This window comes from Neopelma chrysocephalum, unplaced genomic scaffold, assembly GCF_003984885.1.
Source record: "Neopelma chrysocephalum unplaced genomic scaffold, ASM398488v2 Primary Assembly neopelma1_66, whole genome shotgun sequence".
Taxonomy (NCBI): domain Eukaryota; kingdom Metazoa; phylum Chordata; class Aves; order Passeriformes; family Pipridae; genus Neopelma; species Neopelma chrysocephalum.
Genome location: NW_020897725.1, coordinates 4,912,459 through 4,928,992, shown reverse-complemented (window position 1 = coordinate 4,928,992; position 16,534 = coordinate 4,912,459). Strand labels below are relative to the sequence as shown.

Genomic DNA, 16,534 nt, shown 5'->3' with positions numbered 1-16,534 from the left:
TGTCAGAAACATCATCAGGAGAAGCTTGCAGCTGAAATTAAGAGATTGCACTCTGCTATGCCTTGGAAACTATTAGGGACCAGCAGCTGAATTTGGAGTAACAGTTTTATTTGTTGCAAACCTGAGCATCTAATAGCTGCAAACCCAATTAAACACCTGTTTTTATCTTCTGTTTCTGCTCTTGCTGCATGAACTTGAATTTCAGAAACTACCCCTGCAGGTGTGACTGGCAAACCTGAGGCAGGGCTGGGGATAGTAATGTTGCCAGGGGTACCAGCAGAGAAGTCTCAAGGGACCTTTTCTTTCTCACCCGTAGTTCAGCAGCCAGAAGTTGCTCTTGGGGTACACAAAGACTCAGGGTACACAAACACAATTACAAGCCTGCACTCCTAGGACAGAGAAGCACAGACATTAGGTATCAATTGCACTGTCTCCAGGAGGGGAGATGATCTGGGACACTGCCTTGGATCTGTGCCTTAGCATCTCTTATACTATCTTCTTTCTACTTCTATTTTCAAGATTAAAACATCATCTCTCTTTTCTTATAGCTCCAAGGTGGGCAGGAAGAAGGAAGAGGAAGCAATGGAAAGTGCTACAAAGCCTTTTTTGTACCGGGGACCCATATATCAGATGCTGGCCTTAGGAAACTATTATTTACCTCTGCTGGAATGGGAAAGGAAAATAGCTGGAACAAGCACAGCTCTCGGATACATGCAGTGCAATTGTCTACACAAGGCAGTTCCACAGGAACCCCACTGGAGAACCAGATACACTCAGCAAACACGGCCCAAACACACAGTGTGTGGAAGAAGTGTGAGGCATTAAACATTAACTTTCCTTTCTCTATTACCTTTTCACAACAGGACAGAAACATCTGAATATCCTTTCCTTATGAATTTTCTGAAACTATGTTAAAAAGATACATTCCCATTAGAAGCAGCACTGATCCTTTACTAATTCATAAAGAAGAAACATTAAATAATTGGTAAGAGCCAATTTACCAAACAGAGGTGCCTGATTTTATAACTTGGCCTGGTCACTTGGGCTTGGAGCTATGCAGGAATATGAGTGCTATGACAACTGGCATTGTAACATTCAATTTTTGCAAGCCTGTCTTTTCCCTCCCATCCTTCTCTCACCTACCTGAAGCTGCTGTAACTGAGCAAGCACATTCATTAACTATGTTTGGTACCTAGGAATGATATCTAAAAAAACCCCACCAACCCAAACATCCAGAGTGTTATACATGAGCTACCTAAATCAGGTATGAGGAATTAGCTGGAGAAAAGGATGTGTTGCGTTTTTCTTCTATGTAGGGATTAGGTGCCTTGTTCAGGTTTAACGGGACATGCTTCTTTTCACTTTGGATTCACAGCCCTGAAAACTTAATTATAGCTTTTCACCTTGCATTAATTAACATGAGAAATGAAGAGACCTCTCTCCAGACTGCTTTTTCTCCACCCACCCATTATCCTTGAATAACCCATTGCCTGTGGATTCCCGCCCTCCCTAGGTGCAGGGTTGCATTCCTACTGGGAGGAGGGACCTGCGCCCAGCCTGGGTGAGGCTGCAGATGGAGAAGGATTGGGGCCTCCTTCTGCCGCCCTTTGAAGGGAAGGGAATGTGTTCTGTGTAGCTCAGTGTGAGCAGCGTGGTCTGAGAGACTCTACTAAACCAAGGCAAGCTTTTCTGGGGAGAATCCTGCATGTAGTTCCAACCCCATGCTGAGAAGGTGAATCCCAAATTGCCCAGCCCATATTAATCTGGGGCATGCGTGAGTACCTGGAAGCAAAACCTTGCTGTCAGAAATTAATGGCATCACTTCAGAGAAGAGCAAGATGCTGCATTTAGGGACCCACATGACTCACATGGCCAAAACTATTGGGACTAATAACTTCACTGGCTATCCCAACCTTCCCAAAGTGTTGCTCCTATATACACCAAATGGTTCAGAACTGCCAGAGTTTTCATTCCAGTTTAGGAAGGAGCCAGAGCTGCTGTACAAGGAGCAGAAACGAAGGCAGTCCAGGAAGTGCTTCGTGTCTGTCGAGTCACATTGCTGTGGGGTAGCACCTCCAGGCCTGCTGGGGACATCTCCAAACAGGCAATGTGAAAGCTTTGTCCTCTCTGGTGCCTAAGCTGGATATTCAAATCCCTTGTCAGGCACCTATTGCTTCCTAGGAGAGAAGGGTGCATGGGAAAAGCCGCAAAATGACAAATGTGGACTCCATAGGCCTTTAAAATTCATAGTCAAAGGGCATAGAAAACAGTTTCAAAACGTGCAAAAGTATCTGTCATGAGCATTTAACACCTGCATCCCACAAGGCCGTGAAACAACTTAAATTTCAACTGTATGGAAGTAAAATTCAACTACCTTTGGGCTACCTATTAGTTTTAATCCACTTTATAGAAAAAAAATCCCTGTGACAAAAAAAAAGGAGTTGGGGGTTTCCTTATCTCTTCCCTGCCACTGGTTTCCTTCAGCTCCTCTCTACACCCCACTGCAGACGGCAGCTGCCGGCGCTCCGGCGGTGCCCCTCCAGCGCTGGGTGCCATCACACCCTCAGCTCGAAATGACCCGCGGCTCAGCAAGGGGTGTCCCGAGACGTGTCCCCGCGGGAGGGGCGGGACACTCATGGCCGGGGCGGGACACCCTCGCCCGGCACACCCACCCACCCCGCGGGCGGTGCCGCCAGGTGCGCCCGCCCCGGCGCGGCCCCGGGGGGGCGGCCGCGGCTCCTCGCCCCTCCCCGCCGCGCCGGGAGCTCGCCGCCCCCCCGGCTGAAGTCCGGGTCCGCCGCGCTGTGCCGAGCCGGGGGTGCCGTCACTCGGCGCTTCCAGCATGCTCCTAAGATGGCGGTAGCGGCGGCGGGCGGCGGCGGGGGCGGCCGGGCGCAGCGCAGCGGCTGGCTGGAAGTTTTGGTGCGGGAGCGCTGGCACAAAGTGCTGGCCAACTTGGGTGGCGAGGCGCTGGTGCTGAGCGGCGAGGAGCGCCCCGACGGCGCGGCCCACAACGGGCTGGGCGGCGATGGGACGGCGTGCCGCGGGGCCGAGGGCGGCGGGGGGGCGGCCGCGGTGCGCACCGCCTTCACAGACCCCCCCGAGCAGGTGCCCGAGGCCGTCTCCAACAAGAAGCGGTGCGTGAAGGTGCTGAAGCAGGAGATGGGCGGGCTGGGCATCAGCATCAAGGGGGGCAAGGAGAACAAGATGCCCATCCTCATCAGCAAGATCTTCAAGGGACTGGCGGCCGACCAGACCCAGGCCCTCTACGTGGGCGATGCCATCCTGGCCGTCAACGGCACGGACCTGCGGGATGCCACTCACGACGAGGCGGTGCAGGCGCTCAAACGGGCCGGCAAGGAGGTGCTGCTGGAAGGTAAGGGGAGCGGGGACGGGCCGGCTCAGTGCGCCCCAGAGCGGGAGGCTCTGGGGCGGGTCGGCTCGGCTGCCGAAGGGGCGGCGGAGTCGAGCCGGGGGTTAGGGGGTAATGCCGCGCATCTCCTGCTGCTCCTCCGAGCGTCTTTCCAGCGGAGAGAGCTCACACCCTCTACCCCGCGCCGCGCCGGGACCCTCGACGGCATGAGTTACGGATGCGGCCCCTCGGGAAAGGGCGAGCGAGGTGCCAGGGAGCCGGGCTTGAACTTTCCGCCCTCGTATCCTCCAGCAGAGCCCCCACAGCCCCGTCCGGGCGCGCCCGGTGGAGCCTCCGCAGTCGCGTCTGGTCGCGGCGGCGGGTCGGCTCCCGGGCTCTGAGCTCCCAGTGGCAGCCTGGCCAACACCACTCCCCCCCCACACCTCCAGGGTGAGCGATCTTCAGGATCTGCCGTCTGGACGTTTTCGCATCTTTTCACCCCGGGAAAGGTGGGGGGAGTTGGGTACTGTGAGAGGAGGGGTTAAAGAAGTAAAGGCACCCGTTCTCCCCGGCATTAAGGGAAGGGCTTGAGTGACTTTTCCGTAGTCACCTCGAAACGCCCGACACCTCCCTCTCTCCAGTTTCGCCTTCCACCACCCCACTCCCGACTAGGGCAGTGGGGGCTGCAAAGCGGCTTAAATGAAGCTGATGGTGTCTCACGGACACATCAGCTATCCCTGCAAAGCAGTGCCTTTTCCTTTCGCAAGGGTGACTGAAACAGTTGTAAGAAGTAGCCTTACAAACCGAGCCCAGAGAAAGCAGCAAACGCTGGTGTGCGTGGAGGAGACGTGAAGCGAGGGTGTCTCTCTAGAACGGGACGGATGGTGGGGAGGGAGTAAGAAGAAGCAGAGCCACATTCCCAAGACCGAGAGTTCATGAGGAGAGAGGCGTGCACAGGCGTTTGATCCCTGTCTCCTCACAAAGACTAATTTACTTGCTCCACCTGAGAGAATGAACAGCTTCAGAAATGCCCTTGGCGCGTGTTTGATAAAGTGATTACATATTTGCCCAGAAGTTCATTTAACCGGAGGTCAATGGCATTTGAAGCATGCTGCGGTGTTGCCTTCCCCTGTGCCATCGCTTTCCTCGGAGCCACGGGCACTCCCACCTTACTGTGCCTGTAGCCCTTTCGGTACCGCACGTTTTTTCACGTGTGTCTTTTGGGTGGTTATTCCGAGAAGCAAAGGAGGTGCTGCTGGCGGCTGGGAGGTGCAGCTGAGGACCAGCCGTGAGCAACCAACTACGGCATAAAGTTACAGGAAAAGTTTGAAGGGGAGGGAGGGTGAGAAAACGCATTCTTCAGTAGTGTGTGCTGAGAAACTGTTTGGTTGTCCGCGTGATAGTGAAAGCTGCGGAGGAGTTAGTGCCCTGTGAGGATTTAGGAAGGGGCGAGGGCAGTTGTGTTTCCTCCTTGAGAGCCCCGCGCTCCCCGCGGGACCAAAGCGCCTCTCGTCCTCCCGCACTGCAGCTGCATCGTTTACAAAGATACCTGTGAAGTCTTAATAGAACTTCTCTATGGGGTTTGAATTGAGGCTGTTGCATCTAAATTTTGTCACTGGTTTGTTTATGCAGTTTAAGGGGCTTCCTGGGGTGGAGGCCAGGTAATAATGTTTGAGCTTTGCTGTGATATAGTGAGTAATGTATACAGGGCTTGCAAGTCTGCCTCCCTCTGTTAGTGCCTGCAGTAACAGCACCTGAGCACACTGCTGCTGTATGAGCCTTTAAAACACATCAGTTTTCTTCCTGGTAAGGAGTGAAGATGAAGCCGTTTCAGTGTGTACTCCTAGCACTCTCCTTCACTCCTTTTGACATCGCAGCTGTCTCGCATTTCTTTGCTCCGTGAAGGCTGATGTGCCTCAGTAGTTGTTTCCACGATTGATTTTGTAATTTGTAAATCGAGAGCATATTTCAGTAGTCATCCTTATGTAGAATTAAGATATTTTGACACTGAACTCGGGATTTTGTCCTGCTTTTCTCTTGCTATTTCAAACAGAGTTGGCTGCTCCCTTCTGCAGGGACCCACTCTACGTGAATGGCTTGTGTAAACAGGCAGTTTAAAACAATTCTCTGTGACTCTGTTGCCCAATTTGTTGCTCATTCTTCAGTAGCACAGTCTAAAATGGTATTTTTATAACTAAAGGAAGGGAAATCCAAAAGTTCTTTTTACCCTTTAAAGTACAAGAGGGCAAGACTTGATTGTCCTTTCCTTCCAGACAATAGGAATTTGCCATTTCCTGACTTCTTAGAGAGTTATATATGGCAAAAAGCAGTGTGCGCTGGGGCAGGGCAAGATCTGTGTGCAGCTCCTCTCTAGACTCTTTCTCCAATTCACAGAGCAAAGCCAGGACGTGTTTACAGGGTCAAAATGCACCATTTACATTTGTAGGGAGTTTCTGAGATTTGCATGTGACTTCCAGCCCAGGAAAGCCGAATTTACAAAGGCATGGCAAGGTGTGAAGCACAAGAGGCATATTTCCCAGATAGCAGGGCTCTGAGTATTGCCCAATGCACTGTGCATTCCTGGAAAGGGTCTTATGGTTGAAAATTTCCTAGAAGTTATTGCAGAGAAGATGTGGTCAGTGTGGCTCAATACACCCAACATCAGAGTGCCAGAGTCTGCCTGTTATATAGTGTCCTGCCTAAAATCGCTTGCTCAGTGAAATGAGGCATTTACCAGCTCAGCACTAAACTGTAGTCTCTCCTGCATTCCTGTGCAGGGAGGAAGGGAGCGGAAAAATCCCTCCGCAGATCTATGCACCCTGTATGGGAGGCAGGGCTGGCACCAGGATGGGTGGCGGGAGGAGGAAGGTCTGCAAAGAGAAGGGATGAGGGAATGCTTCGTTTTAACACTTGCCCCTTTTGCTGCATTGATCTCTGAGCTGGTGGAAATAGAGATTTGCTGAGGGGTTAGGGCTGACATAGCTGCAGTATCTGTGCTGGGGGGGGGGGGGGGGGGGGGGCGGGGGGGGGGCACAGCTGCAAAGCCTGGTAGGAGAGGTCCTACTCTAACAAATTTAATAGCCATGCTGGGTTGTTCTGTCTTCTCATTTTCCATCCCTGAAGGACATCAGTCTATTGTAGTCTTCACTTGTATAGTCCACCTATTAAACTAAAGTTCCTTCTTATAGGTGTGGTCTGTGGGGTTGGCCAGGAAGGGAAATAAGATAATAGGCGATACTGCCATAAGAGGAGCTGTAAGGCAGAAAGGTCAAGAGGGGAGGGAGGTGACGGTGAGGAAGGACTTGAGCCCTTAGAAATCTTGCTGTCTCGTCATCTGGAGGGATGGACTGCTTCTGCCTGCAGGTTTAATTTCCTGTGAGCTTTCTGTCACAGCTTGGGCATGGGTGTGTGGGAGCAAAGCAGGCAGAGTGAGCAGGGACTGGTGTTGAGCTTGTCAGCCCTAGGTGGCTTCTCAGGTGTTCAGTACAGCAGGATGGAGCTTCTCACCAGCATTCAGGAGCAGAAAGAATTTCTTGATGTGAGAAGCAGCCTCCTTGTAGAGTACATATTTGCAGGTGTGGAAGGAAGCTAAAATAACCGTGGCAGGTATTGTTTGTACATATAATTTCCCTGTGCTTCTGTTAAATTTGGGCTTCTTAAATAAGCACTTTGGAAAATCAAGCAGCCCCTCTTGTGCTGTGTAAAGCACATTACATTCAAGTGACTCTCAAGACACAAAAGGTGTTTGTTTTTATCAAAACATCCTAGATGAGAGCGGTCCCTTGACATGCTCTCTAACCAAGCTGGTTGTGCTTTACTTGTCTTCACTATGTTTGGTGAAAAAATTAAAAATTGAAGTAGCCTGTGCTATAATGAGATGTGAAGAAAAAAAACCCACATTAGTGTTGTTATCTGTCTGCGGGGTATTTTTTCCTAACTTGTTTAATGTGTGTGGATGAGCTAGTGATGTTCGTGGTGGAAGGTATGTAGTGGGAAAAGGAGCATCTTCTTAATGTTGCTAGAGTTTTTATTGGTTTTCAGTGCTTCCCTGTTAATGCAGTTGCAAGGTCCCTGGAGAAGTGGCTTTGGCAGCCTTTTTGGGTTTGCATAAATTTCCCGCAGGGACGCTGCCCCCTGCATAGTGAATTTTAGCATGTGGACAGTAGACTGTAGTCATCTTCTGTAGCCTTCTTGAGAGTAATACACAGCTTTAAAGCAATGTAAGAATATGCATGATGCAGTTTGTACTGTAGTAATATGTATTATTTTCCAGACAATACTTCTGTAAGAATTGTAAGGATTCTCCCCTTCCTACCCTTTTAATTTTTTTTTTTTCGGGTGAAGCAAAGCAATTCTGCCTGTGTGAATTACATGTTGAAATAATATAAAATAGGCATGGGCGGCTTGTTGGCTTTAGTTTTCTATCTTATCTGTGGTTTTCTATCTTATCTGTGGTTTTGTGTTTCTTTCAGTAGGGTCAACAGGAGATTTCTGAGGGTTAACAAAATACAATATTAGTGCAAAAACTGTGTCTCTTGCAAGTATAGAGGAAAAATGAGGCACAGGGCACTTACAAAATGCATATATGACATTACTTACTACAGTCAGGTCTGGGCTGTAAATCTCAGCGATTGCAAATTATGTGCGTAGTTATTCTTTATACTTTGAATATAAAGAATGGAGAAAACAGTCTTTTTTGTGTGTGTGTGCAGCAAATATGCAGTTAGGGAAATGCTTTGTATTTAGAGGCCATACCATATTTCATAGCCTGTGTAGCTGCTCTTGGCACACATCAGTTTAAAAGTGAAATTGAAAGGGAAAGAACAGGCAATCTTATTCTCAAGAGTTCCAGGTGTATGCAATTCCTGAGAATCTCGGTTTTGATTGTTTTAGCTGCTTGCAGCTGATGGGGAAGCTTGAGTGGCAACACTTGATGTGTCTTTCATTGATTAGATTAGATTACAGGCTAATTTAGCGGTCAGGACAATCGGTATCCCCTTTCACAGACAAAAATCAGTACATCCTCTTTGCAGTAATTCTCACATGAGTCCTCTTTCTCAGTTACTGTAAAGAAAATAAGGCAGTTGTGGGCAACACAATTCCTGGATTTATTTGGACCAAGTGCAGAGTGCCCTGTCAACTCACCCACCTTGGAAATCATATACTAAGCCCTATAGAAGTAACTTACTGCCATCTCCTTAAGGATGTCAGAAGATTGAATGTCTAGAGATCTGGGATTCAATTGCACATACAGATTATACATGTTAAGTATCATTAGAAAAGAAAAAAGCCTGTTTTAAAATCCCAGCAGTAATTCCTTTGTGGAATATTAAATTGAAATCTTGGTATAACTCTTTGAAGAATCTTTAAACCATTAGAGTAAAATGGAAAGCTGAAGGCTTTTGCTATGGTTAATGAAGTGGTGTTTGTGTCTTCATTTTCCCATGGCAGGTGCCTTCTCTCTGGAGACGAGTTCCACTCTCCCAAGAAGGCATTTTCACACAGGTGATGCCAGAGGCACTGGCCTCTCCCCATCCCTGCTGTGCACTGGGTTTGGGTCAAAAATGATCACTGCATATCTGTCCTGAGAGAGCTGATGAGGAGTGTCTGTAATTCAAAACAGTTTGGGTTTGGGACAGGTGCTGATCCAAATAAGTTGATGGTTTCAGCTGTAAGATAGGAAGGATTTTTTTTTTTTTTTTTAGCTCTCTTAATCTCACTATTTTCATAATACATGGTGTGGAACTTCTCCTGTTAGTAACGTATCTGTAAATTTGGCTTTAAGTATAGCATGTACTTTTATTCATTCAGAGTTTGTAAGTGTTGGAGAGCTTACCACATCTATTTGTAACCCTTTCAAGTAGGCACTCTAATTCCAGGTTTTTAAGAACATGTTATTTCCATTCCATTTTTCTAATTCAGATTTCTGATCATAGGATTATTTTGTAGTTTATTCTGCAAAATTATGTTGCCATGGCTACTTGTTAGAATTGGTACAGCTACTTCAATAGAAGGGAAATTGGAGGAAACAGTAGTTCAAGAGAGCAATAGCATCAGTGAACAAAATGTGATGGGGAAAAAAGCTGTCCCAGTACTGCATGGGAGACTCTGGCTTTCCAAGTCTGAAACAATTCTTCAAGCATTTCAGAAAAATAGTTAGTGGAGAAGGGATTGTAGTGGTATTTCTAGAACATGCGAAAAGTCTTTTGACTATTTATAGTGTACAGTTTGTGAGTAGCCCATAGAACACAGCTTTGCTGGCCTTGACATGGTGGGTGGAGGTGAGATTCTGCTCTCCTACCCCCACTGGTGTCACTACAGCAACTGTAGCTGGTGTGAAGTAGGCTTCACTTGGCTCAACTGTGTCACCTCTTCAGACCAGAAGCTATGTTGAGCAGAGAAAAGTACTGCTGTCAGCATAAGGTGTGTCTGCTCTGAGGGTCTTTACCAGGACATCTTTTTTTAGAGCAATCAGGGAGAGCATCGTACTGTTATGGCAGATTGGGAAAGAGCTAGGACTTTGAATAGGAGGAATAGTCTTGTTTTGGCAGGGGCACAAAGCTTCTGGTAGAGATGGGAAGGAACATCAGGCGAGTGGCAGCATTTGGTACATGCCTTGAGGAGTGTATCTGCAAGCAAGGATGTTCAAGGTGAGATATGGCTGATTTGGGCTAGAGAAGTCCGTGAGAAGCTACAAGGTATGTAGAAAGCATGGAGTGCTACTTGCCACTCACGCTACTTGTTGGAAGGTGTGTTGTGAGCCTTCTTCATGCTCTTAAATAAATATCTGTTGGCTGCTATTTTGCAGGACCAGGAAAGCTGCTCTATGAGACCATGTCTCTGTGCTTTAAAAGATGATTGATGACCTCAGCCTTACACTTCTGGGAGAGAGAGCATTCATTGAAATTATGGCATACAGAATCTTGCAGCATTGTCCAGCAACACTCAGTAATGAACTAGGACACCAAAGTTTTTACCTAGCTTTGCTTGCAGGAGAAGTTGGGAAAGACAGAATTGGTTTGTTCACCATCCGCTTAGCTGTCAAAACATACTTTTCTTGAGAACATAACTTAACAAACTTGCTTACAAAAGATTTAACAACTGTGACTTGTTCTTCAGGTTGCTTCAACACTAGATATGGCCTTGCTGTAGGGTTAAGTTTGTTCCTTCACATAAATTCAAGTAAGGGGCATAATTTCCACGTAACTCTTTGGCAAACATGAATTTCCGACTCCTGCTACTGCACGAACTTCTGTTACAGTCTGCCTTTAATTTTGTCTGTCTAGAATTTGAACTACTGAACTGGTTACAGATTTCGTTGTGCATATGCTGAGGGCACAACAGAGTCGGTCACTGTCAAAGCAGAACATCTGTATTGTAGCTATTGGGTAAAATTGAATTTTTAATTGTAAGGAAATGAGCCAGAAAAGTAGACGTGGAGAAACTGTCTCTGATTAGAAATGATTAACATACACTCCTTCTAAAAATGATGTGCAGCTTTTTCACAAACTGTTGGAAGTCGTGCTTGTTGGCACAGTTCTGGAAGTCATCAAAACGAAAACTGTGGTTACATTTATTCCTCACTGCTCTGGGATATTTTCTTCTACAGATGACCTGTATTTGAGCAGTGAGGCTGCTTCAGGGCAGCACGCAGGTGGGTAACTTCTGTATGTGTGCGTGCGTCTGTGTAAACAGCTTCTGTTCACTTTAATGGCATGCTAAAAATGGTAAATTCCTGCTTTGATGTAAGTACCTGAAAAACAGGATCCAGTTTCCAAGCATCAGAAAGTTAGAAATATATCATAACATTAAAAGAAAATGTAAAAAATTTTCTTTTTAAAAGCCGGTGTCAGAATATACATTCTTTTCTGACAAAGGAGGCACAATTTACCTGATTTGATCCAACAGATAACATGACCTCTTGGGAATATTTATCATCCTCATGTGTCCTTTCAGGGAAATAGGGCCGTTAGTTAAGCTTTATGTTCCATTTGCCATAGGCATATACAGCTGGTGCAGTACCTGTTTGGCTTTCAACATAATCAAGTTGTTGTGGGAGAGTATGGCAAGCTATACCATGGGAATAACATATCTCCACTTTTGTCTGAGTTATTTCAATAATTGCTGTTTCTAGGGTGATTTACCATCCTGACATGTTTTAACTGCCACTGGCTCTGATTCTGCAAGGGAAGCAAGAGGCAGCTGTGTGAAGATGAAGATGCTGGAGAGGTTTAGTGTTATCCAGCATGTATCTTATGAGGCTGCCTTAAGGTAGTAGATTTAACTCAGACAGTGAAAGTTTAATCTGTTTATGTGGACTTTAGGCTTTAGTCCCTGCAAAACAGCCTGGAAGGACAGAGTGGTAGCAGGGCTGGCAGGATGTACTGGCAGACATGATTTCCCTCATAGCAGATGGCTTCCCATTGGTCTTATTCTTCCCAGGTAGGAGCCAGAAGGATCCTTCTCTTGCTGACATGATGCCAAATGAGGTATTTAATTTCTGGATGTTCAGAAGTATTTTACAGGAATAAGGTGAGCAGGGTTTGCCTTCAGTACTTGCTGGTTGAATTCTTTTTGAGGTTTTTTTTTTATTTATTTTATGTGGGTTTTTTTTGTTTGGTTGGTTAGTTTTGTGATTCTTTTTTGTTTTTTTTCTGTTGAGGATGCTGTGGACAGGAAAAAAAAGGCTTCCAAATTACAATTGTTTTCCAAAGAACATGTTCTTGGTAACACCTACACCTTTTAACTTACTTGTCCTGTCTCACATAGTGCCAGACTTTCCTGATACCCAGTCTCCTTCATCAGTGATGTGTGGCTGGGATGGAGGAATGTCTCCGGAGAACCAGCAGGATTCCTATCACATAAGTACATACTTAGGCCCAGAGACACACACGGGAAGATGTATTTATATACATACCTCTCTAATTAACAGTCACATCAACAGGCATTTCTTGTTTGGTGCTTGACCTTCATATGTGCTTAGGGCCAACATGGTTATACCAAATGCTGGGCCTTTGCCAGGTCTGGAGAGGCTGAGCTGATGCCTGTGTTACCCATCGTGTCTCTGATGCGAGGGTGGCATGGTGGGCTGTCCTAGCTCAAGACTGCATGGAGAGCTTGTGGAGTCTCCCTCACTGGAGATATTCAGGAACCTTCTCTGGATGCAGTCCTGTGCAATGCTCAACCTGACACTGGTTGAGCAGCAAGGTTGGACCAGATGACCCCACTGGTGGTCCTCTCCAACCTTACCATTCTGTGGTTCTGTCATTCTGATTCTGTACTTCACCCTGGGAAGCCTTTTCCAGAGCTGAGGATGTGGCTGGTTGTGAGCTCTGTAATATAAAGTCACGAAGATGTGCTTACTGCAAGAGAAGGGGATCAAGCTTCAAGCTGAAATGACCTGGATGATGACAGCAGGCCTTTCATTGAGAGCTCCAGGTGTTATTACTGTGCTCTGTCTAAATTAAACCCATCTAGATTTTAGAAGCTCAGGTAAATGGTCAGTCAAATGGTTAACATAGCCCAAATTCTCGAAGTCCTTACCACACTGGTGAGGAGAAAAACAAGCAACACTTAAACCTGCTGACAGACCTCAAGGTCCTGCAAATGCCACAGCTAATGTGCTTGAAGGCACTGTTGCTCTCCTGGCTTTTGTTACCCTTTTCTTTGAAGGAGTAGTCAGGTTGGGGTTGCAGGCTGATGCTCTTGTGATGTTTGTAAGGCACAGCTCTCATCTGGCTCTTGGGAGGCAATCTGTATTCCTAACTAAAGAAAGGGGAAAAAACCCCTCACGGTAACTTCAGTCTTCTTCAGGTTTGTGGAATACTGGAGAAATGTCAGGCCAAAAAGGCAATGAAAGAAAACCACTTTTTAATTCAGGAAGAGTGCAAGTGAAAGCAGCTAGTTCTAAGAAGTTCCCTGTCCATTCAGTGAATGTCTGTCTGTATAAGTAAGTCAGACCTAGGTGATGTATGAGAGTAGGTTGGTCATGAAGAAAGCGTTGCAGTAACAAACCAGTGGAATTTCCACTTAACACATTAAAATCAACCCTGAAAGGCTCCATTAAGGAAAGCCATAAATTGAAGTTCTAAGAGATGGCATATAAAATTGCCCTGAAACTAAAAATGATCCTCTGTCAGTTTTATGTTTCCCTTTCACTCTGTTATATCTACTTTAATAAACACGTGGGATAGACTTTTAAAAGAGCAGCACTTTGACTGTGAAGCCTTGAGGAAATAAGTAGTGAGTCTGGGCATATTATAAATTACATCCAATAAAAATAAACTGAAATGATTCTGGACTTTTCCTGTGTGAGGACTGCATTGCTAGGATCATTCTGTGTTGATCTTGTTTTATATATATTGAACTTATCTGCTAGGCATACCTTGAAGTGTTAGTATTTAATGCTTGAGATTTTGTTCAACTACTGCCAGAGCTTTCTGTCTATATGCATATATAGTATGAAGACCTTAGAGAGGTTTCAAGGTTCGCTCTCTTAAAACACTGAGGAACAAACACCCTTTGGTTTTTGAGAGAAGAGCTGACTTGAAAACATGCAAGTTTCTGTGGGACTCTTTATGATGTTTAAATTTGAAATGGCATTTTGTATCTAAGAATAAAGCAATTTGCTTTCAAAAGACTGATTTGAACTTGCGTTGAAAACGTTGTGATAAGTAGAATTTTCTGTGTGGAATAGCAGAGAATTACCCAATGTACCATCTCCTCATATAAAGTCTTTGCAATCGCATCACATTAATCACAGGAAATTTTCATAGCCAAAAAGTTTTGAGCAACTCAATGTAGTACTTTTCTCCCTTTTTGTTAAAATACGTAGTTAGCTTCAATAAGTGCAGGCTTTTTTCGGTTCTTTGGAAACTTTAGATATGCTGTTCCTCAATCACTTTGTTCCATTACTTTTCTATCAATATGCACGTTGTATGAAGTGGATAAGGATGTATATTTGGTATGAGCCAAGACAGATGTGCTTCCAGTGGAAAAGTCACAAGTGAAATATTATATGAATTCTTGTAAGACGTTTACGTTTGATCTTTTCAGTTAGTCAGAGTTCTGGGGCTACGCTTCCTTGTTTCTGTGAAACTCAGAGTGGAAACCTTGAATACAGAAGGAAATGAGGAAGAAACTTCTCAAGTCTCTAAAACTTGCATAAAATAGCTCTTCTAGGTGTGATTTTAATATCTCCTCAATGCAGCTGTAAATTAAGTTGGCCCAGTACTTTTTTAGCTTTTACTGTATTAAAGACTTTGTGTAGAACTCTATATATGAGGGAATCAAGTGTTCATGAAACCATAAAGGGTATGAAATTATTTCTATGGGGAGAATGTGCAATATGTTATTTCATTTCTTTATTTTCTCTATTGCACTGGCTGATGTTGGTTTAGGAACGCCTTAAAATGTAGCTGTTTAATTGCAGAGCTGACCTAGCCCTAGTGTGGGCACAGCTATAAATGCCTGTCAGCAGTATTGCATAGCCACAAGATGCAAGTGGGCACACACATAGAGCTTGCGTGCATGTTGTACATGCATTTGCCCATATCTAAGACAGAATTTTTTGTTGTTGTTAGTGCAGTGTAGATTAAGTTAATTGTTATTTGAAAATGGAAAAGTCTTGATTATAGCTGCCCTGAAGGAGTCTCTGGGTTGATTCATTTGCTGGAATGCTTCACAGGAGGCTGCACCTGTAATTTTGTTTTTTCTCAGGGTCTGTGTTCTCCACCCCGACCCTGCTGTCTGTGTTCACTTGTCTGGGTGTAGCACTGTCAATGCATAGACGATTCTTCAGCAGAAATTTGAGTTTGCTACTACCTTCCTGCCATTGCAGTGTATAATGCCTGACTGTGACAGTCATCAGAGATATTCTGGGTTTGCAGAGTACAGCAAGCCCACAGTCTCTGCCTGGCTTGCCCCTGAGCCGACAACGTAATGCTCCTCCTCCCATTGGATTTTTCTGGATATCATTTGCCTCCTTTCTGGCTTCTGACTACATCATTTGAGATTTGAGGCAACACTAGAAAAAGTTTGATGTTTATCAGCCTGATTATGCAGGAAAACCTGCAGTTGTAGCTGAACAAGTAATTGCATAATCAAAACGTTGGCTTGCTGACTTTGTCCCGGCTGGCTGATTTGTGCATCTGAACGCTGGCAGATCCTTGCTGGGGATGAGCAGTGCTTCCGGGCAGGCTCTGTCAGCTGCTGATGGCTACCTGGCTAACAGCCAAACCTGATGGTTTTCCTTATCTCTAAAGAGGTGCAAAGTTGTGACCACAGTTTAAGAGTGATTGAAAAGTGACAAAATGGTATCATCACAAGAAGGTACAACAAGTCTGCTGTATTTTGTGTCTGAGTTCTTGGGAGAATGTGGGTTAGCTCAGGAGCCTGAGGTTTCCAGGCCTGGAATGCAACCCAATTACTTTTGGGGGTTTTCTTTTTTTCTTTTAAATATAGGTATCATTAGAAAATATAGTAAGTTGAAACTAAGCTGTAATGTTAAACGTGTAATCACAGCTTTGGCAGAACGTTGCAAAGAAAGCTTTTTCAGCATTACATAAAAAGTACCCAGTTAAAGCATAATAACTGATTCTGAAAAGTCAAGTGAGACACAGCTCTGCAATAATAACTCAATGCCTTTGAACATTATTTCCTTTATAAATGCTAGGATGAGAAAAAAGTAAGTCTGATTCAACAGCACTTCATCTGCAGTGCCCCTGGCATTGACTCGTCTGGGGTTCGGTTCTGGCTAAAGGACCCCTGTGGTGCAGCTTCAGCCCTCTGAACACTCCTGCTTCAGAAGGACATTTGTGTATTAGCCACAGTGGCCAATGAGGCAGGAGTAGAGGGCCTGTTAGGCTCAGCTTGCTCTGGAGGCAGGAGGGGTTTATAGAATCACAGAATTGTTTAGGTTGGAAAAGACCCTTAAGATCATTAAGTCCAATTGTTAACCCAGTGCTGCCAAGTCCACCACTAAACCATGTGCCTAAATGCCTTCACATCTCTAAATACCTTCAGGGATAGTGACTCCACCACTTGTCTGGGAAACCTGTTCCAATGCTTGATAACCCCTTCTGTGAAGAAATTTTTCCTAATATCCAGTCTAAACCTCTCCTGGCACACAACCTGAAGCCATTTCCTCCTGTCCCATTGCTTGTTACTGGGAGAAGAGACCAA

General features: G+C 45.5%; 1 protein-coding gene across 1 annotated transcript in view; it reads left to right on the top strand.

The window, feature by feature from the left end:
• Positions 1-2,779: 2,779 nt before the first annotated feature.
• The window catches only part of SNTB1 (syntrophin beta 1), a 115,420-nt gene continuing 101,665 nt past the window's right edge, over positions 2,780-16,534 (top strand). The window contains exon 1 of the mRNA XM_027684452.1: positions 2,780-3,376. Within this exon, the coding sequence (XP_027540253.1) occupies positions 2,854-3,376 (523 nt within the window). The 5' untranslated portion in view covers positions 2,780-2,853. The remainder of the gene's footprint in view (positions 3,377-16,534) is intronic.